This window comes from Cololabis saira, chromosome 4 (genome assembly GCF_033807715.1).
Source record: "Cololabis saira isolate AMF1-May2022 chromosome 4, fColSai1.1, whole genome shotgun sequence".
NCBI classification, from domain to species: Eukaryota; Metazoa; Chordata; class Actinopteri; order Beloniformes; family Belonidae; genus Cololabis; species Cololabis saira.
This window is the reverse complement of record NC_084590.1, coordinates 32,126,668-32,149,312: the sequence shown is the minus strand read 5'-3', so window position 1 is coordinate 32,149,312 and position 22,645 is coordinate 32,126,668. Positions and strand designations below refer to the sequence as shown.

At 40.3% G+C, this 22,645-nt stretch overlaps 3 protein-coding genes across 3 annotated transcripts in view; 1 reads left to right on the top strand and 2 right to left on the bottom strand.

Moving 5' to 3' along the window:
* si:dkeyp-97b10.3 (uncharacterized) overlaps positions 1–12,355 on the bottom strand; it is a 31,094-nt gene extending 18,739 nt beyond the window's left edge. Inside the window, exons 1-3 of the mRNA XM_061720539.1 lie at positions 12,216–12,355; positions 10,689–10,833; positions 1,031–1,087 (exon numbers count right to left, since the gene is read on the bottom strand). Coding sequence (XP_061576523.1) covers positions 1,031–1,087; positions 10,689–10,833; positions 12,216–12,355 — 342 coding nt within the window. The remainder of the gene's footprint in view (positions 1–1,030; positions 1,088–10,688; positions 10,834–12,215) is intronic.
* LOC133442531 (uncharacterized membrane protein C3orf80 homolog) lies at positions 12,176–13,103 on the top strand. The gene has a single exon (XM_061720538.1). It carries the CDS (start codon positions 12,372–12,374, stop codon positions 13,101–13,103), a length of 732 nt encoding a protein of 243 aa, XP_061576522.1. The 5' UTR covers positions 12,176–12,371.
* Positions 13,104–16,214: 3,111 nt separating this feature from the next.
* The window catches only part of ift80 (intraflagellar transport 80 homolog (Chlamydomonas)), a 70,632-nt gene continuing 64,201 nt past the window's right edge, over positions 16,215–22,645 (bottom strand). Inside the window, exons 18-21 of the mRNA XM_061719472.1 lie at positions 20,510–20,599; positions 19,065–19,237; positions 18,817–18,940; positions 16,215–17,280 (exon numbers count right to left, since the gene is read on the bottom strand). Coding sequence (XP_061575456.1) covers positions 17,170–17,280; positions 18,817–18,940; positions 19,065–19,237; positions 20,510–20,599 — 498 coding nt within the window. The 3' untranslated portion in view covers positions 16,215–17,169. The remainder of the gene's footprint in view (positions 17,281–18,816; positions 18,941–19,064; positions 19,238–20,509; positions 20,600–22,645) is intronic.

Genomic DNA, 22,645 nt, shown 5'->3' with positions numbered 1-22,645 from the left:
ATATACATACATACATATACATTATATATATATATATACACATACATACATATATATATATATATATATATATATATATATATATATATATATATATATATATATATATATATATATATATAATAATACGCTTTATTAAGGACACAAGGTCCATAGCACAACAGACAAAGGGTACAAACAATAAGGATAAAATCCACAGTAATCACATATCACATACATTTACATAAAGGCTGAGACGCCAATGATTCCAGATTTTGGGGAAGAACCTGACTGAGCTCTGTGCAGGGTTGGTCAGTGTAAAAATTATATTGTTCACAGAGTCCGACAACCTGTATGCATAAGGTTACGCAGTACAGCAGTGCAGGTAGGCACACCGACACTGACAAACAGCTGACTTGCACTGCTCCAGCGTGGCACCTTGAGCAACAGCCTCATCCCATCATTATAGGCTACATAAAGTTTCTGCATACTGCTCTTTTTATAGTGACGCCACAAGTGTATATATATATATATATATATATATATATATATATATATATATATATATATATATATATATATATATATATATATATATATATATATATATATATATATATATACATATATACCTTTACCACCACAGTAAAGGGGACAACCACCACGCCATGGGGCATCTGGGTCACTTTAAGCGGGAAAAAAATAATAATATGCAGGTTGCATTACATAGATGCACCACCAGATGTCTCATCAGACAGCAAACGAACTAACTCAGCTGCAAAGCCATCTGTGCCTAAATTATGCTCACACCACAGGGCGCATGCAGTTTGGATTCAAGTAAATGATATCAAGACTGATCACAGTATCAACGAGCAGCGCAGTTATGAAATGTTAAAAGGAATCAAAGGAGGCTGGTCTCCATCCATGACATGTAAATCTAGTGTCCAACAGAGAGAGCAAATAATGGAGACGGAGCTGTCTGAGTGTCTGGGATGACCAGTGGGAGGAATGGGTGAAGGATCAAAGGCTTTCCTATTGATCTTCAACTCACTGATCTCTCCCCTCCTGCAACTTGTCCAGCTTGAGAAATGAATATGTACTTTGCAGACTGCAGGAGCAAAGAGAAGAGATACTGGAGAACAACAGGGGTAATATCCAAGTCTGAGAGTCTAAAGAGAGAGATCAGCTCCTCTCAGCACCAAGAGGCACCACAACATCGCACTCAGTGGCGAAACTATATCCCCAACAGCTCAGGAAATCAGAGGAGATAATGCAGAGGCAGTGGAGGAGAGGGGAAGGCTGGGGAGGGCGAGGAAGGTCAGGAGGATAAGACGAGAATATTTCAGAAGACAAGGGAAAGATGAGAGGAGACAATCTGAAATGCAGAAGTATTTGAACCTCAAGGTTTGAGCTGCAAAAAGAAATCAGCTTTTGCATTGATCCAACTTAAGACAAAATGCTGGAGAGACTAAACCTCAGATAAAATGTACCCATATTCAATGATCCTATGAGCTCAAAGTTCACATATCCTTTAATACATTTTCAACATTTTCACCTCACTCATGGTGTGAATAGGCTCACAAGTATTCTGTCAAATGCACCAGTACTGTACAAACTTACATCTGACCTCCATTAGAAACAGCTGAATCACCAAAGTTAACGCATTTCATCCAGATAGGGAGATGGAAATCTGAAAAGCTTCCATGGCAGCCAAGCCAACGGTTGTTACTACATTCTGTTTAAAACAGCAATAAACCTTATAGTGGAAATAACCAGATCATCAAAGTCAGCAGGATACATCATCTGGGAACTATGACACATGTGTACCAACTTTTATGTCATGTGGTGTTTCATGCTGAGGTAATGCAGAGGATAAATGGAAAGTTTGACCTGATGGTGGTGCTAAAAGAACAGCCAAGCCACCAAAATCAGTAGGATTCATCTGCCTCTGCAAAATATCATCTGAAATGTCAAATCCATTAGGTAGTTGTTAAGATAGTATTGTCTGAACCAAACTGGTGCAGTAAACAATACATCATTAAGTGATAAACTAGCAATGCCATCTCTGGAACGTTGTCACTGCTTGTTACATTTGCTGATGTGTTGCTGATTTTAGTAATTGCACTTTTGCAATTAGCATAGACAGCATTGATAAATAAAAAAAACAAACTTTTAGACTCACAGGCCAAGTATCAACCTATTGAATCTTGATTTTAACATACAACCAAAGACATACATGTATACTACCAATAATCAGAACATTTAGTGTGCTGTAATTATTCCTATCTCAACTAGTGTTGGGAAATGCATGACTTTTCTTAGTGTGTGGATCAGCTTAAACATGGTTTCATTGTCTCTGTGTGTGTTTATGTACAGTATGTGTATTGTAGATGTATTAAGATATTTTTCCTTTTCCCGTCAATATAGATCAACTAACCTCTGTGGAAACAATGATGTCACTCATAAACCCTGGAGACTCATTATCTATCACAAAGACAAAAACTCATACGTCAACACGTGCACACCTTCCAACACATGCACATTCTCCATAGATGTAAAGATATATTAAAAAAATAATATACCTTAGTGCTCAGACTTTGCCTTTATAACATATATATATATATATGTACAAAAGTACATACAAAAGTAGTCCTCTGAGATCTGAAAAACGGTATCCGGTAAAAATCAATGGATCATTTTTGCTAGTGGGGCTGTTAGGTTCGTTTTAAAAGATCCACAACAACAAAGAAGCTGTGCCTGTATGGTGCAGTGCTGCGTGGAGAAGGCTGAGGGAGAAAGTAAGAGATAAGCTGTGGAAATCACCCAGCTATGAGAGATTTCTGAGGAAAACATAGTCAGTCTTCTGGCAGTTCTCTTAAATCATTCAATTTGACCCAAAAAATAAATAAATAAATAAGTCAGAGTAGTGTTGTCATTTCTAGATTTTTATCAACAAAAGTGTTTCAGAAACTTTAATATTTTATCCTCGACTTGGATCAAATGCTAATGACTTGTGAGAGAACTTGTGACTTCACTCATGACAACTTTGATTTAATTTTCATAATCTCAGGCCTTTACTCATTTTTTTCTTTATAAGTGTAGCTTTGTAGCATCTATTTGCTGTATTGCTGTATTGCTGTATTGCTGTATTCCTGCAGGTTTGGCAATACTGGTTACTTTTTATTCCTCTTTGTCTCTTTTAATCTGGGCGTCTTGATTCTAAGGAGGATTTGAAGCCTTTATCCATGTCAGTGGACGAGGCGACTGGCTGAAAATCCATCTAAACCAACCTGCACCCTGAAAGCAAAGATTTGGCCCAAACATGTCTTACATATTTTTTGTTTTTGTTTTGACTGGTGGCGTTGACTATGGATGAGTCAACACCAGCAGATATGGACCACATTTGTATTTTGCAGCACATCTAGCCATGACAACACTTACCATACCAAATTGGATTTATGACATTTGGGATACATCTGACCTCTGTAACACTTCCCATGAGCCAAGTATGACGCGCCACACAGCACTGGGCCTCCCCTGGCCCACGCAACAGTTCCCAGTGTTGTGTGACACAGCCATAAGTGTCAAAAGTCTATCAGATTCAAGCCAAGTTTGTCCCATTGCAGTCCTTGACATTTTTGGAATTACAAGTTGACTTTCTGAATGAAAAGAAATCTTGCAGGGTGATAAATGAGTAATGAGATACAAAATAGTTGGGCTATTTAGGACTTTGTGGTGATAAGATACATTTTAAATTATCTTATGCATGAACCTAAAACTGATCTCTACTGGTAGAATAAATGGTGAACGAGTGGTCTAGCTAAATTATTTTTGGCATTTTTTTACGAAAATGGCACTGCATTGGTTTGGTCTCGATGCAATAAATGCCATGACTGGATTTTTCATGTCACTTTGGGAAAATATACTTATGATTTTGGTAATACTACAATGTTCATTTATGGTACGGTACACAGAAAGTACATTTCCGAGGTTTCGATCTCAGAGGAATGCAAAAGTAGAAAATGACAGGTCTTTAAAGTTTTTCAATCTCCAACACAACAGAGAGCAAACACGAAACTTCAGTTACTGATCAGGTTCTTCAGACTTACCGGTAATTGATAAAAAGAACTGTCATCCAGCCATTCATTATTGTTTTTTCATTATCTATACCAGTTCTCTTCTATTCATGGTAGTGGGGGTCTGCTGGATCCTGTTTTTAGGAGAAATACATGGAAACACTCTGGACAAGTCACCAGTCCATTACAGGGCCACATAGCCAAGCAGTCACACGGCAATTTAGAGTCTCAAAGTAGCCTAACATGCAGATGGATGGATGGATGGATGGATGGATGGATGGATGGATGGAATTGAATTTAAAGTACTTTATTAATCCCTGAAAGGAAATTAAACAACATAAGAAAAACATTAGTCCTAATGCAGGACCCAGAGGAACACCCCTTTACGCTGTTATATGTAGAAAATTCATAATTATTATTTTTTTTTTTAATTAACATTTTTGGACTTTTTTTTACCAGACCAAATGTGTACTCTTTTTTTATACTCTTGGACGAGCCTTTGTAATGAGATGTTGGGGCCACTGGTGTGTGATTAGTGGTTGTAAGACTGTTTTTCAATTATTTTAGAAATGAAAGGAAGGTTACAGGTCTGTAAATGGCCAAACATCAAGATCAGGAGTGGGCTTTTTAAACAGCCTGCCTCTAGTTTTAAAATAAAACTAGCTTTGAATGTTTGTGGTGTATAACTAGTTGAAAGAGTTAAATCTGAAATTGATAAGGCATACAAGATCCCTAAATAGTCCAGCTCAAGCCCTGCACAAGGGTTTGTTTTTCCTTTTCTTTTTTTCTTCCTAAGAAAAGTGTTGCAAGGCTATCTTTCTAGACTAAATAACATTCTTTAGATTTAATGGAATGCCATTTTCCTTCCAGTTTGATCAATGTTTGTTTTAAGGTACGCAATCATGTGTTCTAAAGAGTCTACCATGTTTGAGTCAACACTTTCTTCAAAAACAGAACAGTATCAAGATCTGAATGTGGAGAGGGCGCGGCCTTGTCAACCACATAGTCCAAAAGTGTGGGAGTCAAATCTGGAGAGCTGCCCTCCATAGCTTTTATACTGTATGTGTGGTTAAGGAAACAAAGTTAATAGTTCTTTAAATCTGCTCATAGCATTGTGGATAAACACTTATGACAATGTTTGTTTCTGAGGGTTTTTTTTCTGATTATTGCCATTTCATATGTTATTCAGAAATTATTAGAGAAAGGATTTTGGGCTATGAAGAAATCTCATTGAAAGGAAATCCATGTATGAAGGCCTATCTTAACATCCCCTTAAATATGCAAACAACCCTCTACAAAGACTCTATCCGTAATAAACACTAGTACTGATGAGAGAGAGCTTTAAAGCCCTGACAAGTTTCCTGTCTGTGGACATCTGTAACACTGACTGGTGAAATATACTGAAAGCCACAGAACTCAAGAAGGGAAGAAGGTTAGCTTCTGCACCATCAAAAGGGAACCTGGTTTTGAGTTTTTGACTTGACTGCCTTGCTCCTGCTCCCCTCTGACATTAGTTTACACCCTCCCATTCCTTACACAATCCATCCACTGTACACATTGCTCTATATCATACTAAGTCTGTCAGCGCCCTGTATAATGCTTTGTGTCACAGCCTCCCTCCCTCTGTCCGTCTATCCCACCCCTGTCTTTGTGTTGCTGATGCATTACTGTCAGAGTCCCCAGGGGGAGCTCAGTGCTTTCAGGGGCCACAGAAGGACGAACCCTGGGATCTAATGTGGGCGTTTGGTAAGAGCGAGGCAGCTAAAAGCTATAGTCTAGTCCCCTTTCTCAGACATAGACTCCCCGCTCCTCTTTTAGTGTGACTCAGCGCAGAAATGCAGAGGCAGGGGTGCAAAAATCCCCTACCTTCCACCCCCACTCAAAACATGTGGGAAAAGGAAAATGTTGTCCTATATTTAACCTCCAGGTGTCTGTGTGGTGTGTGTGTGTATATGTGTTTGAGTAACTGAGTCATCTGCAGCTGGATGGTAGATGGGTTATCTATAAGGTTTTCCCTGTTTTTGGTGTTAGCTCAGGGCCATTCACAGACTTGGAAAAGGAGTGTGTCAGCACCTTTGATACTCAACAGCTCTCCCACTTAAATCTGCCGGGCTAATTTTCAGTTTTCTGCATACAACGTTCTTAATAACGTAATGTTGCCAATGAATATAGTGCAGCAATGCTGAGTCAAATCACTTTGCAGTTTATCTCAACAAACCAGTCTGAGTGATAGCAGTCTTTTATGGCTGCAGTTCATCATAAGCGAAATCTTATATGGTTGTTCAGTATAATGTCAAAAAGCCTGGCTCAGAGTTACATTTTTTTTTTTTTTTTTTTCCAAAAGATCACTGAGAGTAATTCCCATGAGACAAAAAGGGATTTTGACCCCCATCTCTTCTGTTGGGGATTTTTTTTGGCCTTCTTGAGCAGTTTTTTAATCTTTTTTCTCAAAGGAAGTCTAGATTCTGATTCATCTCAACGCCAAAAACTACACACAGCTGGGAGGACAAGCCACATTAACGTAACAGGCGCTCAATTTCTCTCAAACATGCTTGCAAGGAGTTACTACATGTAAATGCTTGTTCAAAAGCACAAACTTCTCACTATGCAGTGTGTTAAATCAAATCTGTCCAGTGACCCTGCTGATGTCATCCCCTCTTGCCCTGCTCATGCATCATGTCCCAGTCTGCTGCATTTTTCCAGTGATGCAAAACAGGAAAAAAAAAAAAAAAAAGAAAAGGCGCCTGAAACCATATAGATGTCCACAAAAACAAGCTAAAACATAAATACACTTGCCACATGTTCTGAGCACACACACAGTACGTGTATTTTAAGACCTCCGAGCCTGCAAAGCGATAAGATTAGAGGAAGTATGTGGGTGTGAAATAGCTGCGGTGAAGGACTTTCTGGATTTGCAAAATCTACACTGACTGCAGGCTCTGTTTTTTTTTTCCCTCCTTTTATTAGATTTCAAGCTGATGGGAATACACGGACGCAGATGACACCCACACATGTATCCTGCACAGATACAGTATTTACATACTCACACTTTAAACTGATGCAGCAACCGGCCCTCATCTGCAAATTCATCTGTAACATGTCTACACAGAAAGAGATTCTCCATATATCGATTGTCTGTGGATGTTGAAGAGTATTACATAGATGTACGCTTGATTATACATTATGACAATCAATCATATCATGCAATCAGGCCATATATACAGCAGGTAGAAAATAGGCGATGATTGGTCCTGGGGCAGTAACCCTAAGGTTGTGACTTCTGCCCTGGAGCAAACAAAGTGAAACCCAGAATCACCAATGGACCCTTTAACCAAAGCCTGACAAGGCCGTCTCTGTTTCATAATTAATGCAAACGTGATAACTGTGACAGTGACCACTGGGCGGGCCGTACATCAACATCTCTGACACATGAAAATGAACGCTGCCATTCAACTATACAAAAAGCTAATGGAACCCATAAGACAGCATTATTAAGCACAACACAAGAGGCCATTGTGCCACATTAATAGAAGCATACAGCACAACACATTTATTATAGTGATATAGAAGAGTTGGTGTGCCATCTATTTAATTGTCGTCCACATAGTCGATAGGAAATTCAAATCGTTGTGTAGGCTAATGCAACAAGAGTACGTTTGCCTTTGACTTGGTGGTGTTAACAGATTTACTGAGTTAAAAACCTCTTAGTATCACGCTGTAATCCACTCATAGTTCTACATCTGTCTACAAGTCATACATCTCCATTTCCACATCCATTTACATCAATGATTCAAATCTCATGACAGAAAGTTAGCTCTCTTTCTGTAGAAATACCGTCTCAAAAGAGAAAAGAAGATGGTTTGTTCTTTTCGGTTTGCTATGGGTTGCAGTTGGTTTCCAATTAGTTTGATGTGTTTGCTGAAGGCTGCTCCAACATGGGCAGGCAACAAGAAAGAGTGGGAGATAAAGAGAGATAAACGTGGAGAGTTTAGTCGATCAATCTTACTCACACAGGAACAGCACTTTGTGGTGAATTTCAGGGAAAGAGGAAAAAGTGCAGGATGTGGTTGGTTAGGAATAGACTTAAGAAAGAGAAATATAGACTGAAGACAGAGAAGAGGGTAGAACAAACTGACTGCGTTTCATACATCTGTGAACAATGTATATGATCATAAAATTAAATGGGAACATTACTGAATGTCATCTTTCATTTATCCCTCTGATTTACATTCTTCCTAATTTCTCAGTTGGGTTTGATTTGGGCGATTAAAAAGACAAATATGCTCAGTTGTTTCATCTGTACTGTGAGGACTGCAGCATTCTTCTACGTTTCAGAAACTGCAGCACAAAAGCTGTGATTAAAAATAGCTGTCGTATCCCCCACCTATCAATAACAGCCATTAAGGAAGAGAATTGCTGGGAAAGCCCTCAAAAACTGGACTGGAAAGGGGAGTTTCTGTGCCTCTCAGAGTTCCAGTCTGAAGGCTATTGATTGTTTACTTGATTAGAAGGCCACCCTACGATCACATTTCCCTCACTGAGGCAGATTACAGAAAGAAACATGATGCTGCATAAATTAGGTTGCATGATGCGGTTCTCGAACTGAATGTCATGTCATAATGCTCCTGTAATTAGATTTGGTGTATTGTGCATTAGGCTTTGTTTTGGAAAGAAAAGAATACAGACTGGCTGTTAGTGACAAACAGGAACATGAAGACGAGACAGGCTGAAATACCACAATTTAGACTATGAGGACATGAAAAAGGATTCCAGCCTCCTCTGGAGTCACTCCACCCCTCCTTTCATCTTTTGACATTTGTGTAACAGTTTTATAGTATGCCACTTCCAGAGAAACAGAAAAAGATGCTTGGGTTGAAGAAAAGATGTGGAGGGTGGTAGTTATCCTCTGACCTGGGTCTGTGATGTCTTAGAACCAGAAAAATCTAAACAACTCACTGAATGGCCTTTTTTTTTTTTTTTCCAGACTCAAGTTGCCCAAAATTAAATGACACGGTTCTGTTATGTCAGAGTTTAGACACTTGAGACATCCAAACATAAGCTTTCAAGCATAGCTGGTTCTTTCTGTTGGTTTTTAACATAATCTATCGCCTTTTCAAAAGCAGGCTATAGTCCCAGATTCTGTCTAAATATAACACATTTCAGTCAGTATAAAAAAGAACCTTTTATCACTTTAGATCCAAGAAGAACAAAAGTCTTTGAAGAGTGGAGTTGGCCAATCTATCACTAAATCAGTGCTTCATTGCGCTGCACGACATTATGCTGAGTGCTGTAATTAATCAGCTAATATTTTGGACTTTTACAGCAGGTTTGTGAGCTGTTTGTCACTCTTGGAAGAGCTCCAAAGGAACATCTTTAGTGTAAATTAACATATTGTGCAAAGAGACTACTATTAAACTGGAGACTTTAGTTTTATGGTTATGTTGTGCAGCATAGAGACACATGGTTCTCTGGGGTGAGCTCATGTGGATCCAGACACTGTTCTAATGAGGGTCCATTACATCCCACACTGCATGAACTATTAATTTTTTATGAGAAGAGTAGACCTGTTGGACATTTTATCAGATGCATTTGCTATCGCTGGTTATATGCAGCCCTTTGGCCAATGAGGGTGCGGATTTAAAGTCCAGCCTGGTCTTTTGGGGGCAACAAGTCATGAAGTGGAGTCTGAGAAACTGAAAGCCTCCTTTGGGTATAAAGCCGAACAACCCCAGTGGCGGGCTGCTACTTTATACCAGACTGCAGTTCAGATGGAAATGTTCAATAAGCTTCACTTATAAAGCTTTTACTTAGACAGGCAACGTTATCTTTTAAAACACCTTATATTAAATAGCATTAGATACAACCAGCCCCCAGGTACATTAACCAGTTACATTAAACTGCTGACTTACTAAATGTGTTCATTTGCTGTTTTTTAAATTCACACAAGGTAAGTGGTGCATTCATAGGCCTATTGCCAATAATAAAACACCTGGTTCACGTTAACTATTTCTCTGTAGCATAGTGCTTTGTAATGCCTGGATTTAAATATTCGCTCTATAAACACAGCATGACTAGTTAAGAATACAGAGTACCATAGCGCAGTGGATTTTAACTCCCCAACCTGTAGTTGTAACCACTTCTCCTGAACTAGAAAAGTAAAATAAGTGAATAAGCAATGAAGAATTAAAAAAACCTGAATCAATGTGTAAAAAACTACGAATATCCCATGATTTAATTGGACGTAAAACAGTCTTTAGTTGCAATAACTTGAAGTTCACCTACAGCTTCAACATTTTTTAATTATTAAGGCAGTGTAATATGTGTTGATGTACAACTGACGTTCAAGCGTACATTTTAAGACCAAATCACTTCTTATATGTTCTGACATGTCAAACCTTGGATTTGAAGAGAGTGTGATTTTTAGATTATTGATTGGTCCACTGCAGTACCTGAACTCACAGCTTTTTAAGAGGGGATTGCCCATGTAAATTAGATGAGACTCCAGGTTTCTCTGGGAGGACACTTGACAGTGAATAATGTGAAAGGATGGGGGATCATATGGCTTTCACCGGTGAACCTCATGAAAGGGTCCTCACGTAATAATGATGTAAGATTATTCATGATTCCCATCACTGCGCCCATCAGACACACCGCTGCTTCACTCCCAACGTCCAAAAACCACACCGCAGCAGACAGCTCATCCTCATCCTCCACATGATGGGGCACCTGCTGCCCGGCTCGGCGTGACTTCAGCAGTAGAGCCGGGGAGGTGGAGTTGCTGGCCCACACAGAAAAATACTAAATAGCTCAGAGGAAGCAAAGGACAATGAGAGCAACTGGAAACATGACTGAAACAGACTCATTTCTGGCAGGGTGATATGAAGTTGCAGAAACCTCATGAGAAGTATAGTGGCTGTTATAGCCATATTAGAATCTAATTACATTCAGCTGTACGACTTTCCTGAAGAAAAGACAACATTGAGTCAGTTACACTTAATGCTTCAAAAGTCTCACTTGTTGTGCACCATTACTTTATGTTGATATTACCTGGGTGTCTGGTTAACAGGGCATAGCGTTTCCCTTCTCACTAATTCCAGACCAAGAACTATTAGGAACTTTCTACGGATTAAAATAGGAAGGTTTACTACTTCCCCCAAAAATGTTGTTTGCAAATGACCAGTCCCATAATGCAGTGTGTCAGTACCTGGTTGGAGCGGCCACAGACTAAGAATATTCTTTTCATTAAAAAGAATACACATTTGATCATATTGAATGAATGAATGAATGAATGAATGAATGAATGAATGAATGAAGTTTATTCAGTCATTGCAACACAAAACAACACCAAAAAAACATTGTACACAGCATTAACTTTTCATACAAAACCCAAAAAATGTGTTGAACAATAACTGAAAAGGCATAGGCAGAAGCAAACTGCTTATAAAAGCCTATCCTATAGTACCAACTTTCTATTCTTGGCTACCGACCTCCAGAAAACCAAAAAGAGAATAGAAAAGCAAAGAAACAACAAAAGGCAAAGAAACAATAGAAAAGCAAAGAAACATTAACAGATGGTCAATTGCACTTATAAGCTTCAAAAATAGCTTTGCAAACCATTTTCTTAAATACAACAAAAGAATGACATGTTTTTAAATGTATGTTGGCATCATTCCAGAATTTAACTCCAACGATGGAGACACATCTCCTTCTCATACCTTTTTTAGCTACTTGTACTGTGAAATTACAGACACCTCTAGATTGTAACGAATATTCTTGTGTTTATGAGGAGCAAACTATGTGTAGTAGTACATTTGTTTTTAAAGTGACATACTGTGTACTAGCTGCAACTGCTGGACCAGTATGCAGTACATACTTTGAAACCTCATACTAAAGGATGTGATTTTTAGATTATTGATTGGTCCACTGCAGTACCTGAACTCACAGCTTTTTAAGAGGGGATTGCCCATGTAAATTAGACGAGATTCCAGGTTTCTCTGGGAGGACACATGAGGTGACAGTGAATAATGTGAAAGGATGGGGGATCATATGGCTTTCACCGGTGAACCTCATGAAAGTGTCCTCACGTAATAATGATGTAAGATTATTCATGATTCCCATCACTGCGCCCTTCAGACACACCGCTGCTCCATCCACTCCCACCGTCCACACCGCAGCAGACAGCTCATCCTCATCCTCCACATGATGATGGGGCACCTGCTGCCCGGCTCGGCGTGATTCCAGCAGTAGAGCCGGGGAGGTGGAGGAGCACCGGAGCGGACTGAAACACCGCAGCTCTCCATCCTGCGGGCTCCAGACATGAAGCCCCGTCTGCTGGGCTTCAGCAGGACCACTCGCACCTTCATCTCGGCGTGCCTGATCTCCGCCTGCCACGCCGCCCACCGCAGCTGCGAGGAGCTGCAGTGCGCGGCCGGCCAGCAGTGCTGCCCGCCCGGCGGCCCCGCCGGGAACAACGGCAGCAGCAGCGGCAGCGGCGGCAGCAGCGGCGCCGCGCTGCGCTGCTGCAAGCTGCCCATCCACATGTTCTTCGACAACGTGGGCTGGATCACGCGGAAGCTGTCGGGCATCCTCATCCTGCTGCTGCTCTTCGCCATGGGCTACTTCATCCAGCGGATCATCTGCCCGCGGCCCCGGAGCCGGCACCACCGGAGCCGCACGGAGCGCTGCGAGGAGGAGGAGCCCTCCTCCTCCTCCCTGTTCAACGCGTCCGCGTCCCAGGACTCGCTGCTGGCCCGGTACTACCCGGAGCGCAGCCTCGGGGGCTTCAGCTCGCCCAGCCTGCCCAACTACGACGAGGTCAAATACCTGCCCACGTACGAGGAGAGCATGCGGGAGGTGCACATCAGCAGCAGCAGGGACCGCTCCGAGGAGCACTTGTTGTCGGGGAGCGAGGGACCGAGGTCCGGGGGAGCAGCAGCGGGAGATCCCGCCTCTGCTCCCCCGGACCTCGGACCCAGAGGTCCGGGGGAGCAGAGGCGGGATCTCCCGGCACCGCAGCGCAGCCCAAGGACATCTCGGAACTCCGTTTGAGGGACTGGGCTAGAGGAATAAACCATGTACTAGTATCCTATTTAATATCACCGGGAGAATAATAACCATGTGGAGAGAGAGACACAAACTCAAGAGCATTTATAATCCTGGATGTAAAGAATAAAGGAAAAGTCTGAGAAAAATGTACGTGTTCTCAAAGATAATAGTTTTCCTTTTGTATGCAAATTACCGATTGGGTAAAAAGGGGATTATAAAGTAAGCGAAGGCGGATGAAATTGATGTGATTTGTGCTTAGAAACAGCTAATTTGGCACTGGTACAATCGCATTAAGGTTTTCCCCCCAGCACTTCAATTTTAGTGGCACCGTGAAACATTTGTCCTATCAAATTCTCGCCCTTTCTTCCTCTAAAATGCTTAATATTCAGCTGGACCTGAAAATGTTCCAATGCTTAATGGATTCTTTGTCAAATTTGCATCCAAAAGAAATCTTTAAATATGAACTGAAGAAAAGAAGGGATTAATATCAACCAGAGTACTTGAGGCACACATCTTGGCCGGTCTGAGACTGTTGAACTATGTCTTATCAGCATGAAAGCAATATTCTATTCACTCTCTCTCTCACACACGAAGATGCTAGATAAGCATTTTATCAGAGGCCTGGGCCAGTTTTTTCCTTCTTTTTTCCTACTAGAGAAGCCAGTTTCTCTGACAGAAAAATAAATAAATTAAAGTACATTTAAAAGTTCCAATCCTGTGAGCCTTTTTAGCATCCAATTACATGTAGGGTGTCCTTTCTTCTTGGTTCAGAAAAAAAAAGTGATAGAGATTATACAGCTGGGATGGGGACAGGCTGCCAAGAAATAAGGTTGTATTTTGATGATAACAGACAAGATCAAAACTGCTGGCCCACACAGAAAAATACTAAATAGCTCAGAGGAAGCAAAGGACAATGAGAGCAACTCATTTCTATGTTCTGGCAGGGTGATATGAAGTTGCGGAAACCTCATGAGAAGTATAGTGGCTGTTATAGTCATATTAGAATCTAATTACATTCAGCTGTACGACTTTCCTGAAGAAAAGACAACCTCGAGTCAGTTACAGTTAATGCTTCAAAAGTCTCACCTGTTGTGCACCATTACTTTATGTTGATATTACTGGTGTCTGGTTAACAGGGCATAGTGTTTCCCTTCTCACTAATTCCAGACCCAGAAACTATAACAAAGGAACTTTCTAGATTAAAATAGGAAGGTTTACTACTTCCTCCCAAAATGTTGTTTGCAAATGACCAGTCTATTTGCGTGCTGCATCCCATAATGCTGTGTGTCAGTACCTGGTTGGAGCGGCCACAGACTAAGAATATTCTTTTCATCAAAAAGAATACACATTTGATCATATTCTTGTGTTTATGAGGAGCAAACTATGTGTTGTAGTACATTTGTTTTTACAGTGGCATACTGTGTACTAGCTGAGACTGCTGGACCAGTATGCAGTACATACTTTGAAACCTCATACTAAAGGAACGGTATGCTGCATGAAGTTTCATTAATAGCCAATGTCTGGTTAATTTTTATTCAGTTTCATGATAAAAATGACTTACCATTTATGTTTAAGTGGATAAATATGTCAACAGTGAAGTTTATAATTAATTTTAAAAGGTGTAATGCAGAGAATAATCTTCACATTGTTAAGTCCCGTAAAATATAATGGGTTGTGTTTCTCTGCCAACAGAAAACAAACACATATTCATGAAAATTGCGCAACATCAGGTAGTCCCAGACAACTATATCATTCATCAGAATGAGTAAAAGTATGATTTTTGACAAATGGTAAGCTTTTAAAAAAAAGGAGATGAAGCATTTATTCACCATTAGCGACCTTGAGCTCCTCTAATGCTCCTTGCACTAAAGGCTGTACTGTGACTGTTGTGGCTTGTGTAATTCAATACTGCCAGTCTGTGATGGCAGAACTGATAGTGATCACTGATGGCTTTCCTTCCCAGAGGGAAATTGGTTTGTGGGTGGAGTTTTCCCTTAAAAGCACTGCATCCATAGTTAAAACCCATTGATGGGTATAAGAGGTGCAGTACTGTATGTGACTCTAAGAGGCGTGTAGCTATATATGACTGATGCTCAGGTCATAAGATCAGTTGCATTTTAATGATGTAGCTGGTTCGTAGACTCTTCTCATTCTAAAGTTTATATTATATCCCATCGGCATTACTTGGCTATCAATTTTAAACAGGAGCACTTTCCAGCCACTGAATACAGGAGTGCACCTCTCTGGCTGAATTAAAGCACAGCATTTACCTGGCACTGTTTTCTATCTAGTTTCAGAAACATGAAATGTAGCTCAATTATTGTTTAGTAGTTGCCACTGTGACTTAAAACTCTGGACAATCTGGTCTGACATCAACATTATTAATTTCCAGATATAATTGAAATATTTTTTTTTCCATAGATTTAATGAATACATTTACTGAAATGCAAAAACCCCTCTTTGTAGCATTTTTGACACTGGGTATGCGTACAAAGCAGAGCATCATAGAAACAATCAATCATTTCATGTCTTATTTTCAACATTTATGGGCTACTGACAGCAGTAGATTAGTAATTCGACCCTTCATTTCATATCTTTTCTTAGATGAAGGGTATTTCCTCTGGATGACTATATAGTTTGTCCAACCTAGTGGGGTTGGAACGTTGGTGGATAGAGGAAGTAAAATAAAAGAGGCCATGACTAAGGTTGAGTTTTCGCAAGAAGTGTTTCAAATTTCTGAGGGGGAAAAAAGGTAACAGCAAAAGAGAATGTGAGAGATATTCCTACACCTACAGTAATCTCTGGTGTTTCAGCATCTGTGGCCACTCACAGGTTCAAGGCTTGAGCTGATCATTTTCTACCATATGTGTCCACATCATCACGACTTAGCAATGAAGCTGTTTCTGGAGATACCCGAGAATGACATTCCTCCTGGACCACTGGAAGAGATGGATAAGAACAATATAAAAGATGCACTGGTGCTCTGCCAACCAGGGGGTGGAGCTCCATGGCAAACGTTCGGTTTCAAAACTTGCAGAAGAGGAAATACAAGAATGTTTCAATAAGAGCAATCTCAGTTAGCCTTAAAAACATAAAGGAATACAAACAAAGAGCATGTATTGAAGGAATATAAATATATCCACATCTGCTTTATTTACAAAGAATAACGAATAATAAACTGTGAAAGAATATTATATAAAAACACAACATTGAACATACATGACAAAAGAGATATGCCTCTACATGGCTGAGCATACCAAGTTAATGAAACAAATAAAAAAAAGCCTCTACTTAAAACAAAGAGCTCCCTTTCTAAAGCCAGTTTTACATTTGAACATGTTACAATGTTCAGAGCATCAGGTCTAGACACTGTTTGCCATTGTCCATTCACGAACGTACAGCGGACTGTTATGTGGGACGCGTTCTCATGACTGGAAATACTCTGGAGTGGAGCTTTGGTGGAGCAAACAGGACCCAGGGAATTATGCAAAAGCATGCTATGGAAAGCACTGTTTCTGTTTACAGCAGATGCGGTTGACAAATTAGATACCAAAAAACCAAAGTAACATCCAGATATAAAGCAATAAACTGCAAAAAAGCATGAAGCAACAAATATCATCAGCAGGCACACTTAATGCCTTGTGAGTTATTCAGACAATCCTCTGCTCTATTTGGACATTTTCTGGACTTGGCATCACAGACATGGTGGTTATGAACAGCATGAAGTTCAATTAGTCTGATGTGGATGTTTGTGGTCTCACATGAAGCCCCTCCTGATCACATGCAGACGTAACAAGTTTCACTGCTGCAGTGTATATGTGAAAAACGTTAGGCGAAGTGTCTCTATTCACCCGTAGTAACAGACTTTCATTCAAAGTATACTCCGTGACAAAAGCGCATGTCACAAGAATGTTGTAGTGTGAGAGTCAGAGTCCACAGTCTTCATGGCAAAGCAAGCTTCACACATCCGCTTTTGTTTTTTTCCATGGAGATGTATGATGGACACGATCCTAAGTGAAAATTTCACATTACATTGAGGTCGAGTCAACCCAAATGAAAAGTCTGAAAATTAACGGTGTGATGCTACGCTGCTCCTCACAGAGACGTTAGCAGCCCTCTCTCTCTCTTTACACAGCTCCATCTCTATCTTTGCCTGGATTTTTTCCCAGTCCACATCAACCTGAAACAGACAAAAGAAATGAAATTAATTTGAATAAATTGATCAACCAACTCAAAACAATTGCTTGATAAAAACACATTATAAAGTAAAGAACGCAATTCCTAATAATTTCAAATCTGGTCCAATACGTGTTGAGATAGCTCATGTTACTATGGGTGTGCATTCATTCCTGAGTCAATTAAACCTATTTAAGGTTTGGGAGAGCTGTGAGTGGTTGCAGAGGCTAAACTAACTATTCTGTCAGTAAATCTCTCCAGCTGTTGAGCTGTTCCGGCTGAAGCGAGCAATAAAATGAAAGTAAAGCTAAAACATTGCGTTAGATGTGAATGAATAATTAAGAGTATCATGTAAACTTTTTCAGTGACTAAAGAGTAGCATGTTTAGGTTTTCAGAAAACTGGATACAAAGTGGCGTGACTGGTCACGTGACCTAATCAAATAAAACAACTGGTTGCCTTGAAAGTGATGAGTGTTTTAAGATGTTTAAAGTAATTTAAACTCTGAAGAAGCTTCCCCATGCTTAATGGCAAACAGCAACACAGCTTTTGTTCAGACTAAGAAAATCTGATTTATTTCTTAAATTGGATCTTTAGGCGGGCCTGTTGTCTTTGTCATTTGTAAGCGATCACAGTAGTAATGAGTAACAGGCTTCAGTAACTGTATAAGCTGCATTTTGAATGCAAGAACCTTTATCAATAACTAATAAGGACAGAGAGCTGACCATGATCAACAAAAAAAACCACAGCAGCTCTGTGGGGGACTAGTGGTACACTTCAACTGACCTAATTTTACTTATTCGATCCTGGGGCTTAACATTTGGTAGAAATTCAAATTACCCGGGGCTAACATTATCTTGCTTTTACTTTCTGGGTGTTGTTGATAGGATTGCTTACACAGCTACACAGGCAATGCTGTCCAGCCTCTTTTCCATTTCCCCTGTACAGAGGCTTACTCTGATGTTCCATCAGGCTGTTCATTTTGGCATGTGTTCGCTGACTGGTTCTACATGTGGTTCTCCATAGCACTCCGAGAGTAGGAGCACAGATGCTGTACAGCACCTCCATCACACCAGTGGTTTTGATCTTGCTTAGTTCTTCTAATATGGCACAAAATACCCTTAAAATAAGCAGCTACAACATATGGAGTGAGACAAAAATATTCGAAATTGCATTTTAAATTGACCAAAAAGCTTGCTGAACTGTTTTTGTACAACATTTTTTAAAACTGATTTAAATATGGGATATATATATATATATATATATATATATATATATATATATATATATATATATATATATGTTTATATGAATGACTGAATGCATATATGTATATACACATAAATATACATTTTTCAAAATTGGGCTAGTAGTAGCCTAATTTCATCAACTTTTAGCCAATTAATCCTCCCAACCACCTTTGACACCTCTGATAAAAAAACAAAACGAAACAAAAAACTAACTAATTTACACTGTAAAAACATAGGATTAGATGTCTCTCTAAATTCATACAGCACAGTAAAGAACATGCCACAACATACCCCTTCTGAGTACTGCAGAAATCTCTTATTCGTCTCCTTTCTTCCAAATTTCTGTAGGAACTTCTCCCTATGGGCCAGTACAGTATCTACATGGGTCTTGTGCTTGACCGCCAGCTCCAGTGCCCTGTGTACAACATAACATCCTGGTTAAAAATAAAAAATCTGAAGGCATCCTCCAAAACCGTGCACATGGCTCTTAACCTTCTCGCTGAATATTCATAAAAACATTCACATAAAGAGAATTATACCTCTCCCAGTTGAAGAGGTCAATATTCACTTGTATGGCTTGGTAAATGAGACCAGCTTGTAAGAGAGTTGACTCAGCTTCCCGGACCTGACCACTGAATATCAACATGTGGGCCAGAATAGACTCCTTCGATGGCTGCTCGTTAATGAAGTTGATGAAATGCACCCTTGGTAACTGACAGAAGGGAAGGAGAGGATATGCAGAGGGGAAGTGAGGACAGTAGTTAATGAGAAACCTTATCTTTTTAATTCATTTTTTCAGCACCATTCAACTGTCAACCAATCAAGTTCTTGTGTATATTTTGTCGGTGGGAAAAAAGTGATAGTTACAGCTGAATTAAAGGGGACCTATTATGGCATCTAATACCTATTTTAAACAGGCCTTGGATGTCTTAAAAACAAGCTTTGGATTGTTTTTGCTAAATTAATTAGAAATTCAGCCTGAGCCATGTCTTTATCTTCCCATTCTCTAACCTCCTCCTCTATGAGGGATTCTGAGTGGGCGGGGCTATGATAATGAGACTCTGTGCTGATTGGCTGCCTGAATGACGCGATCCACCGCTACGAAAAAATGGCGGAAGCTCCGGCCGGTGGAGTTACCGTCTCCTAACTGCATGCAATGCGAGCAAGCGTCAGCGACAAAATCAATTCCGTCCATCCATTTGCTTTATTTTCTATTGGACTGTCCCAGTGGTTCTCAATTCCGGTCCCCGTGGGCCCCTGTCCTGCATGTTTTAGATGCTACCCTGCTTCAGCACACCGTGATAAAAGTACCTGTGTCATCAATAGAGCTGTGCAGACCTTGGTGACAAGCTAATTAGGACCATTAATTAGAATCAGGTGTGTTGGTGCAGGGAAACATCTAAAACATGCAGGACAGGGGCCCACGAGGACCGGAATTGAGAACCACTCCTAACTGGCTGCAGCGACGCAGCGCTGCTTTGAGCTGAACATTTGTCGGACGCCCTGCTTCTAATTCTCTTCCTGCCGCTCGCGTTGAAAGCGCTGTAGGAAACAGTTATGGATGAGGAACGGATGATCCAGTTAGTTGAAATGAGAAGTTATCTCTATGATACCTCCTCATTTCACTACAAAAACCTCAATAAAGTGGCAGCTGGCTGGAGGGAGATGGACAGAGAGCGTCCGATGTCACGCAGTGCGATGCGATAGTCGGACGCTCGCATGCAGTTACACGGTGTTTAGTTGTAGGCGTGGTTTGCATTTTGGTTACGTAACGAAAAGGAGCAGAATCTGAACGGCTCGTAGAAGCCACATCACACTAGACGGCTCATCCGGGCGGCTGTACAATACAGACACTACAGAATTTGGTTGCTTTCCTCCTTCTCTGAGTTGGCAGGTTGAGGGGAGACCACTTTATAAATGTTAAAGCGCGAAAAAACCTGTTTTTCATAATAGGTCCCCTTTAACCTTTAACCAATGTTCTTACCTCTCCAATGGCAGCATAGGCCATCTCTGCAGTGGTTAGCTCTCTGTTTGCCATTGCCATTCCAGCGAGGCATGCCCACAAAGATTGGTCCTAAAGATAATCAGAGCAGAAACAGAGCAGAGTGACAACAATTCTCTCATGTTCATTTCCAAAAGCAAATTAAATATACTGTATATATGTTTCAAAACTTTGACAACCTTTCTACTTTTAAAATCACTTAAGGTCATGAACCCAATAGGCCTTTAAGGCGGGTAAAAAGTTGGGTTCAGGCATTCTGAACTGTTCATACCAGCTGATTGCTGCCCACCAAGTATGCAAATCGGAAAGAAGAGAACACTCTTCTTCTTCAAGGCTTTTAAAACCTTGTTGTAACAGTAACTCAGCAACCCAGGGCTCCTCTAAGCAAATAAGCACTGATCTGAAAATGAATTTCAGATTAAGTTACATCTCTGCTTGTTATAAAGGCACAGAAATAGAGCTACGGACGAGTGTAGCTGACACAGGTTTGTTGTTGTTCAGTTTCACTGTGCTGCACTGAGGTGCAATTAGGGGAAGGAACTTCAGGTGGAAACTTTATGCCAGATTTACACAACAAAATAAGTAAGATTTTTCTCAGTGCAGACCATTTTTGGAGTTTAGTGACAAATGGGCCAGATTGGAGACAACATGTCCATGGGATTCTCAGTCATGAATTGCTGTGTGTGTACCATACACAGATGAGATTTTGAAGGCTTGCTGACATGTTGCAAACTGTGACTAAATATACATGACAAGAACATCCATGCCTCCTTGATGTTTCCAGTGTGCAATATAACAAACTCAAGACAGAGAAAGCATAGAGAAAAGCTGTCGGGCCTCTTCAATAAAACCATGTGAACAAATTAAAGTAGTTTCACCAGGAGCTACTTATGTGAGAGACTTATTAACATCATGTTGACATAATATATGATAAAATTATGGATGAATTCAGATGTGTGTTGTTAATTAAGACTGTGAAACTAAGAACATATTTGCCTTTGAAAAATCAACCATAAGCTTCTTGAAGAAATTAAGCTGAAGTTCCTGAATAGTCCTTCCATTACCAGACAACATCAACACATTATAAACAAACTAAAGGCTTCATTGCCAATTGCAAACAGTTAAGCCAACTGCACTTCGGAGACACCGCTCTGTAATTCCTATTTCAATCAGTGGCCATTCACAGTGACAAACGGCTCTTAATGGAAACCGGTCCAGGAAACAGCAAATAACAGTGACAGGTCCTCATTGAAGTTATAAACCCGGTACAAGCCCAAAATACAACAAAATACCATTTCAGAGGAAATCTTCTTTTGGAGTACCACTATCACAGCTAGACAATAGATATAATTCACTCTGTTGTGTTTGTTTGTGTAACTCTTAACTATTATATGTATCAGCTTCTATACGGTGGGAGGTTACTGACAACAACAACTGTGATTCTGGGAAAAGCCGCACTGCCACCAGACTCTTACCAGAAGTGGAGGGGGAGGGTCAGGAGAAAAACCTCTGAAACGTGGTGGCTCTTCTCCTCTGTCCTCTCCTCTCCAACCTTCTATTGCTAACTGTCCATTACTTCACGGTCATGGTTACTGCATTATCTCTCAAGCAAAGACAGTTTCACACTATCCTGAAAACGCTCCTTTGGACAGTGTTCAAATTTCACACAGCAAAGTGTGTATTTATGACTGATGTCTTGTGGGGGGGGGTTAATCCGGTAAATGCTGTCACCAGGCTAATTGCAGGCTAATTAAAGCCTCCTGTTGTGGTCCCATAAACGTGTCCACTACCTTCTTATTTAAGACTTTCACGCTCTCCGTCATACACAGCATCCTGGGACGTGCATGACATACACAATGCACATCTGGAAAGTGGTACATCCCTGAATCCAAGACAATTCAAACTAAACTGATGTTAAGTATATTTTAAAATGGAAGAAATAAAAAAATAAAAAAAAATAAAACACAAATATCAGTCAACAGAAGTAACTTTGACAAGGCATATGTAATAAACTCCTCCTTGAATGGCCACCTTACTGTGGTCAAAGGGTTTATGTTCCCCCTCGTGATCCTAGGAGTAATGCTGTCGGGGGCAATTGGGCCTCCCAAGGCAAACTGG

What these genes read in the sequence shown, in the direction of transcription:
- LOC133442531 (XM_061720538.1), top strand. Translation starts at nt 12,372, where the DNA reads ATGAAGCCCCGTCTGCTGGGCTTCAGCAGGACCACTCGCACCTTCATC.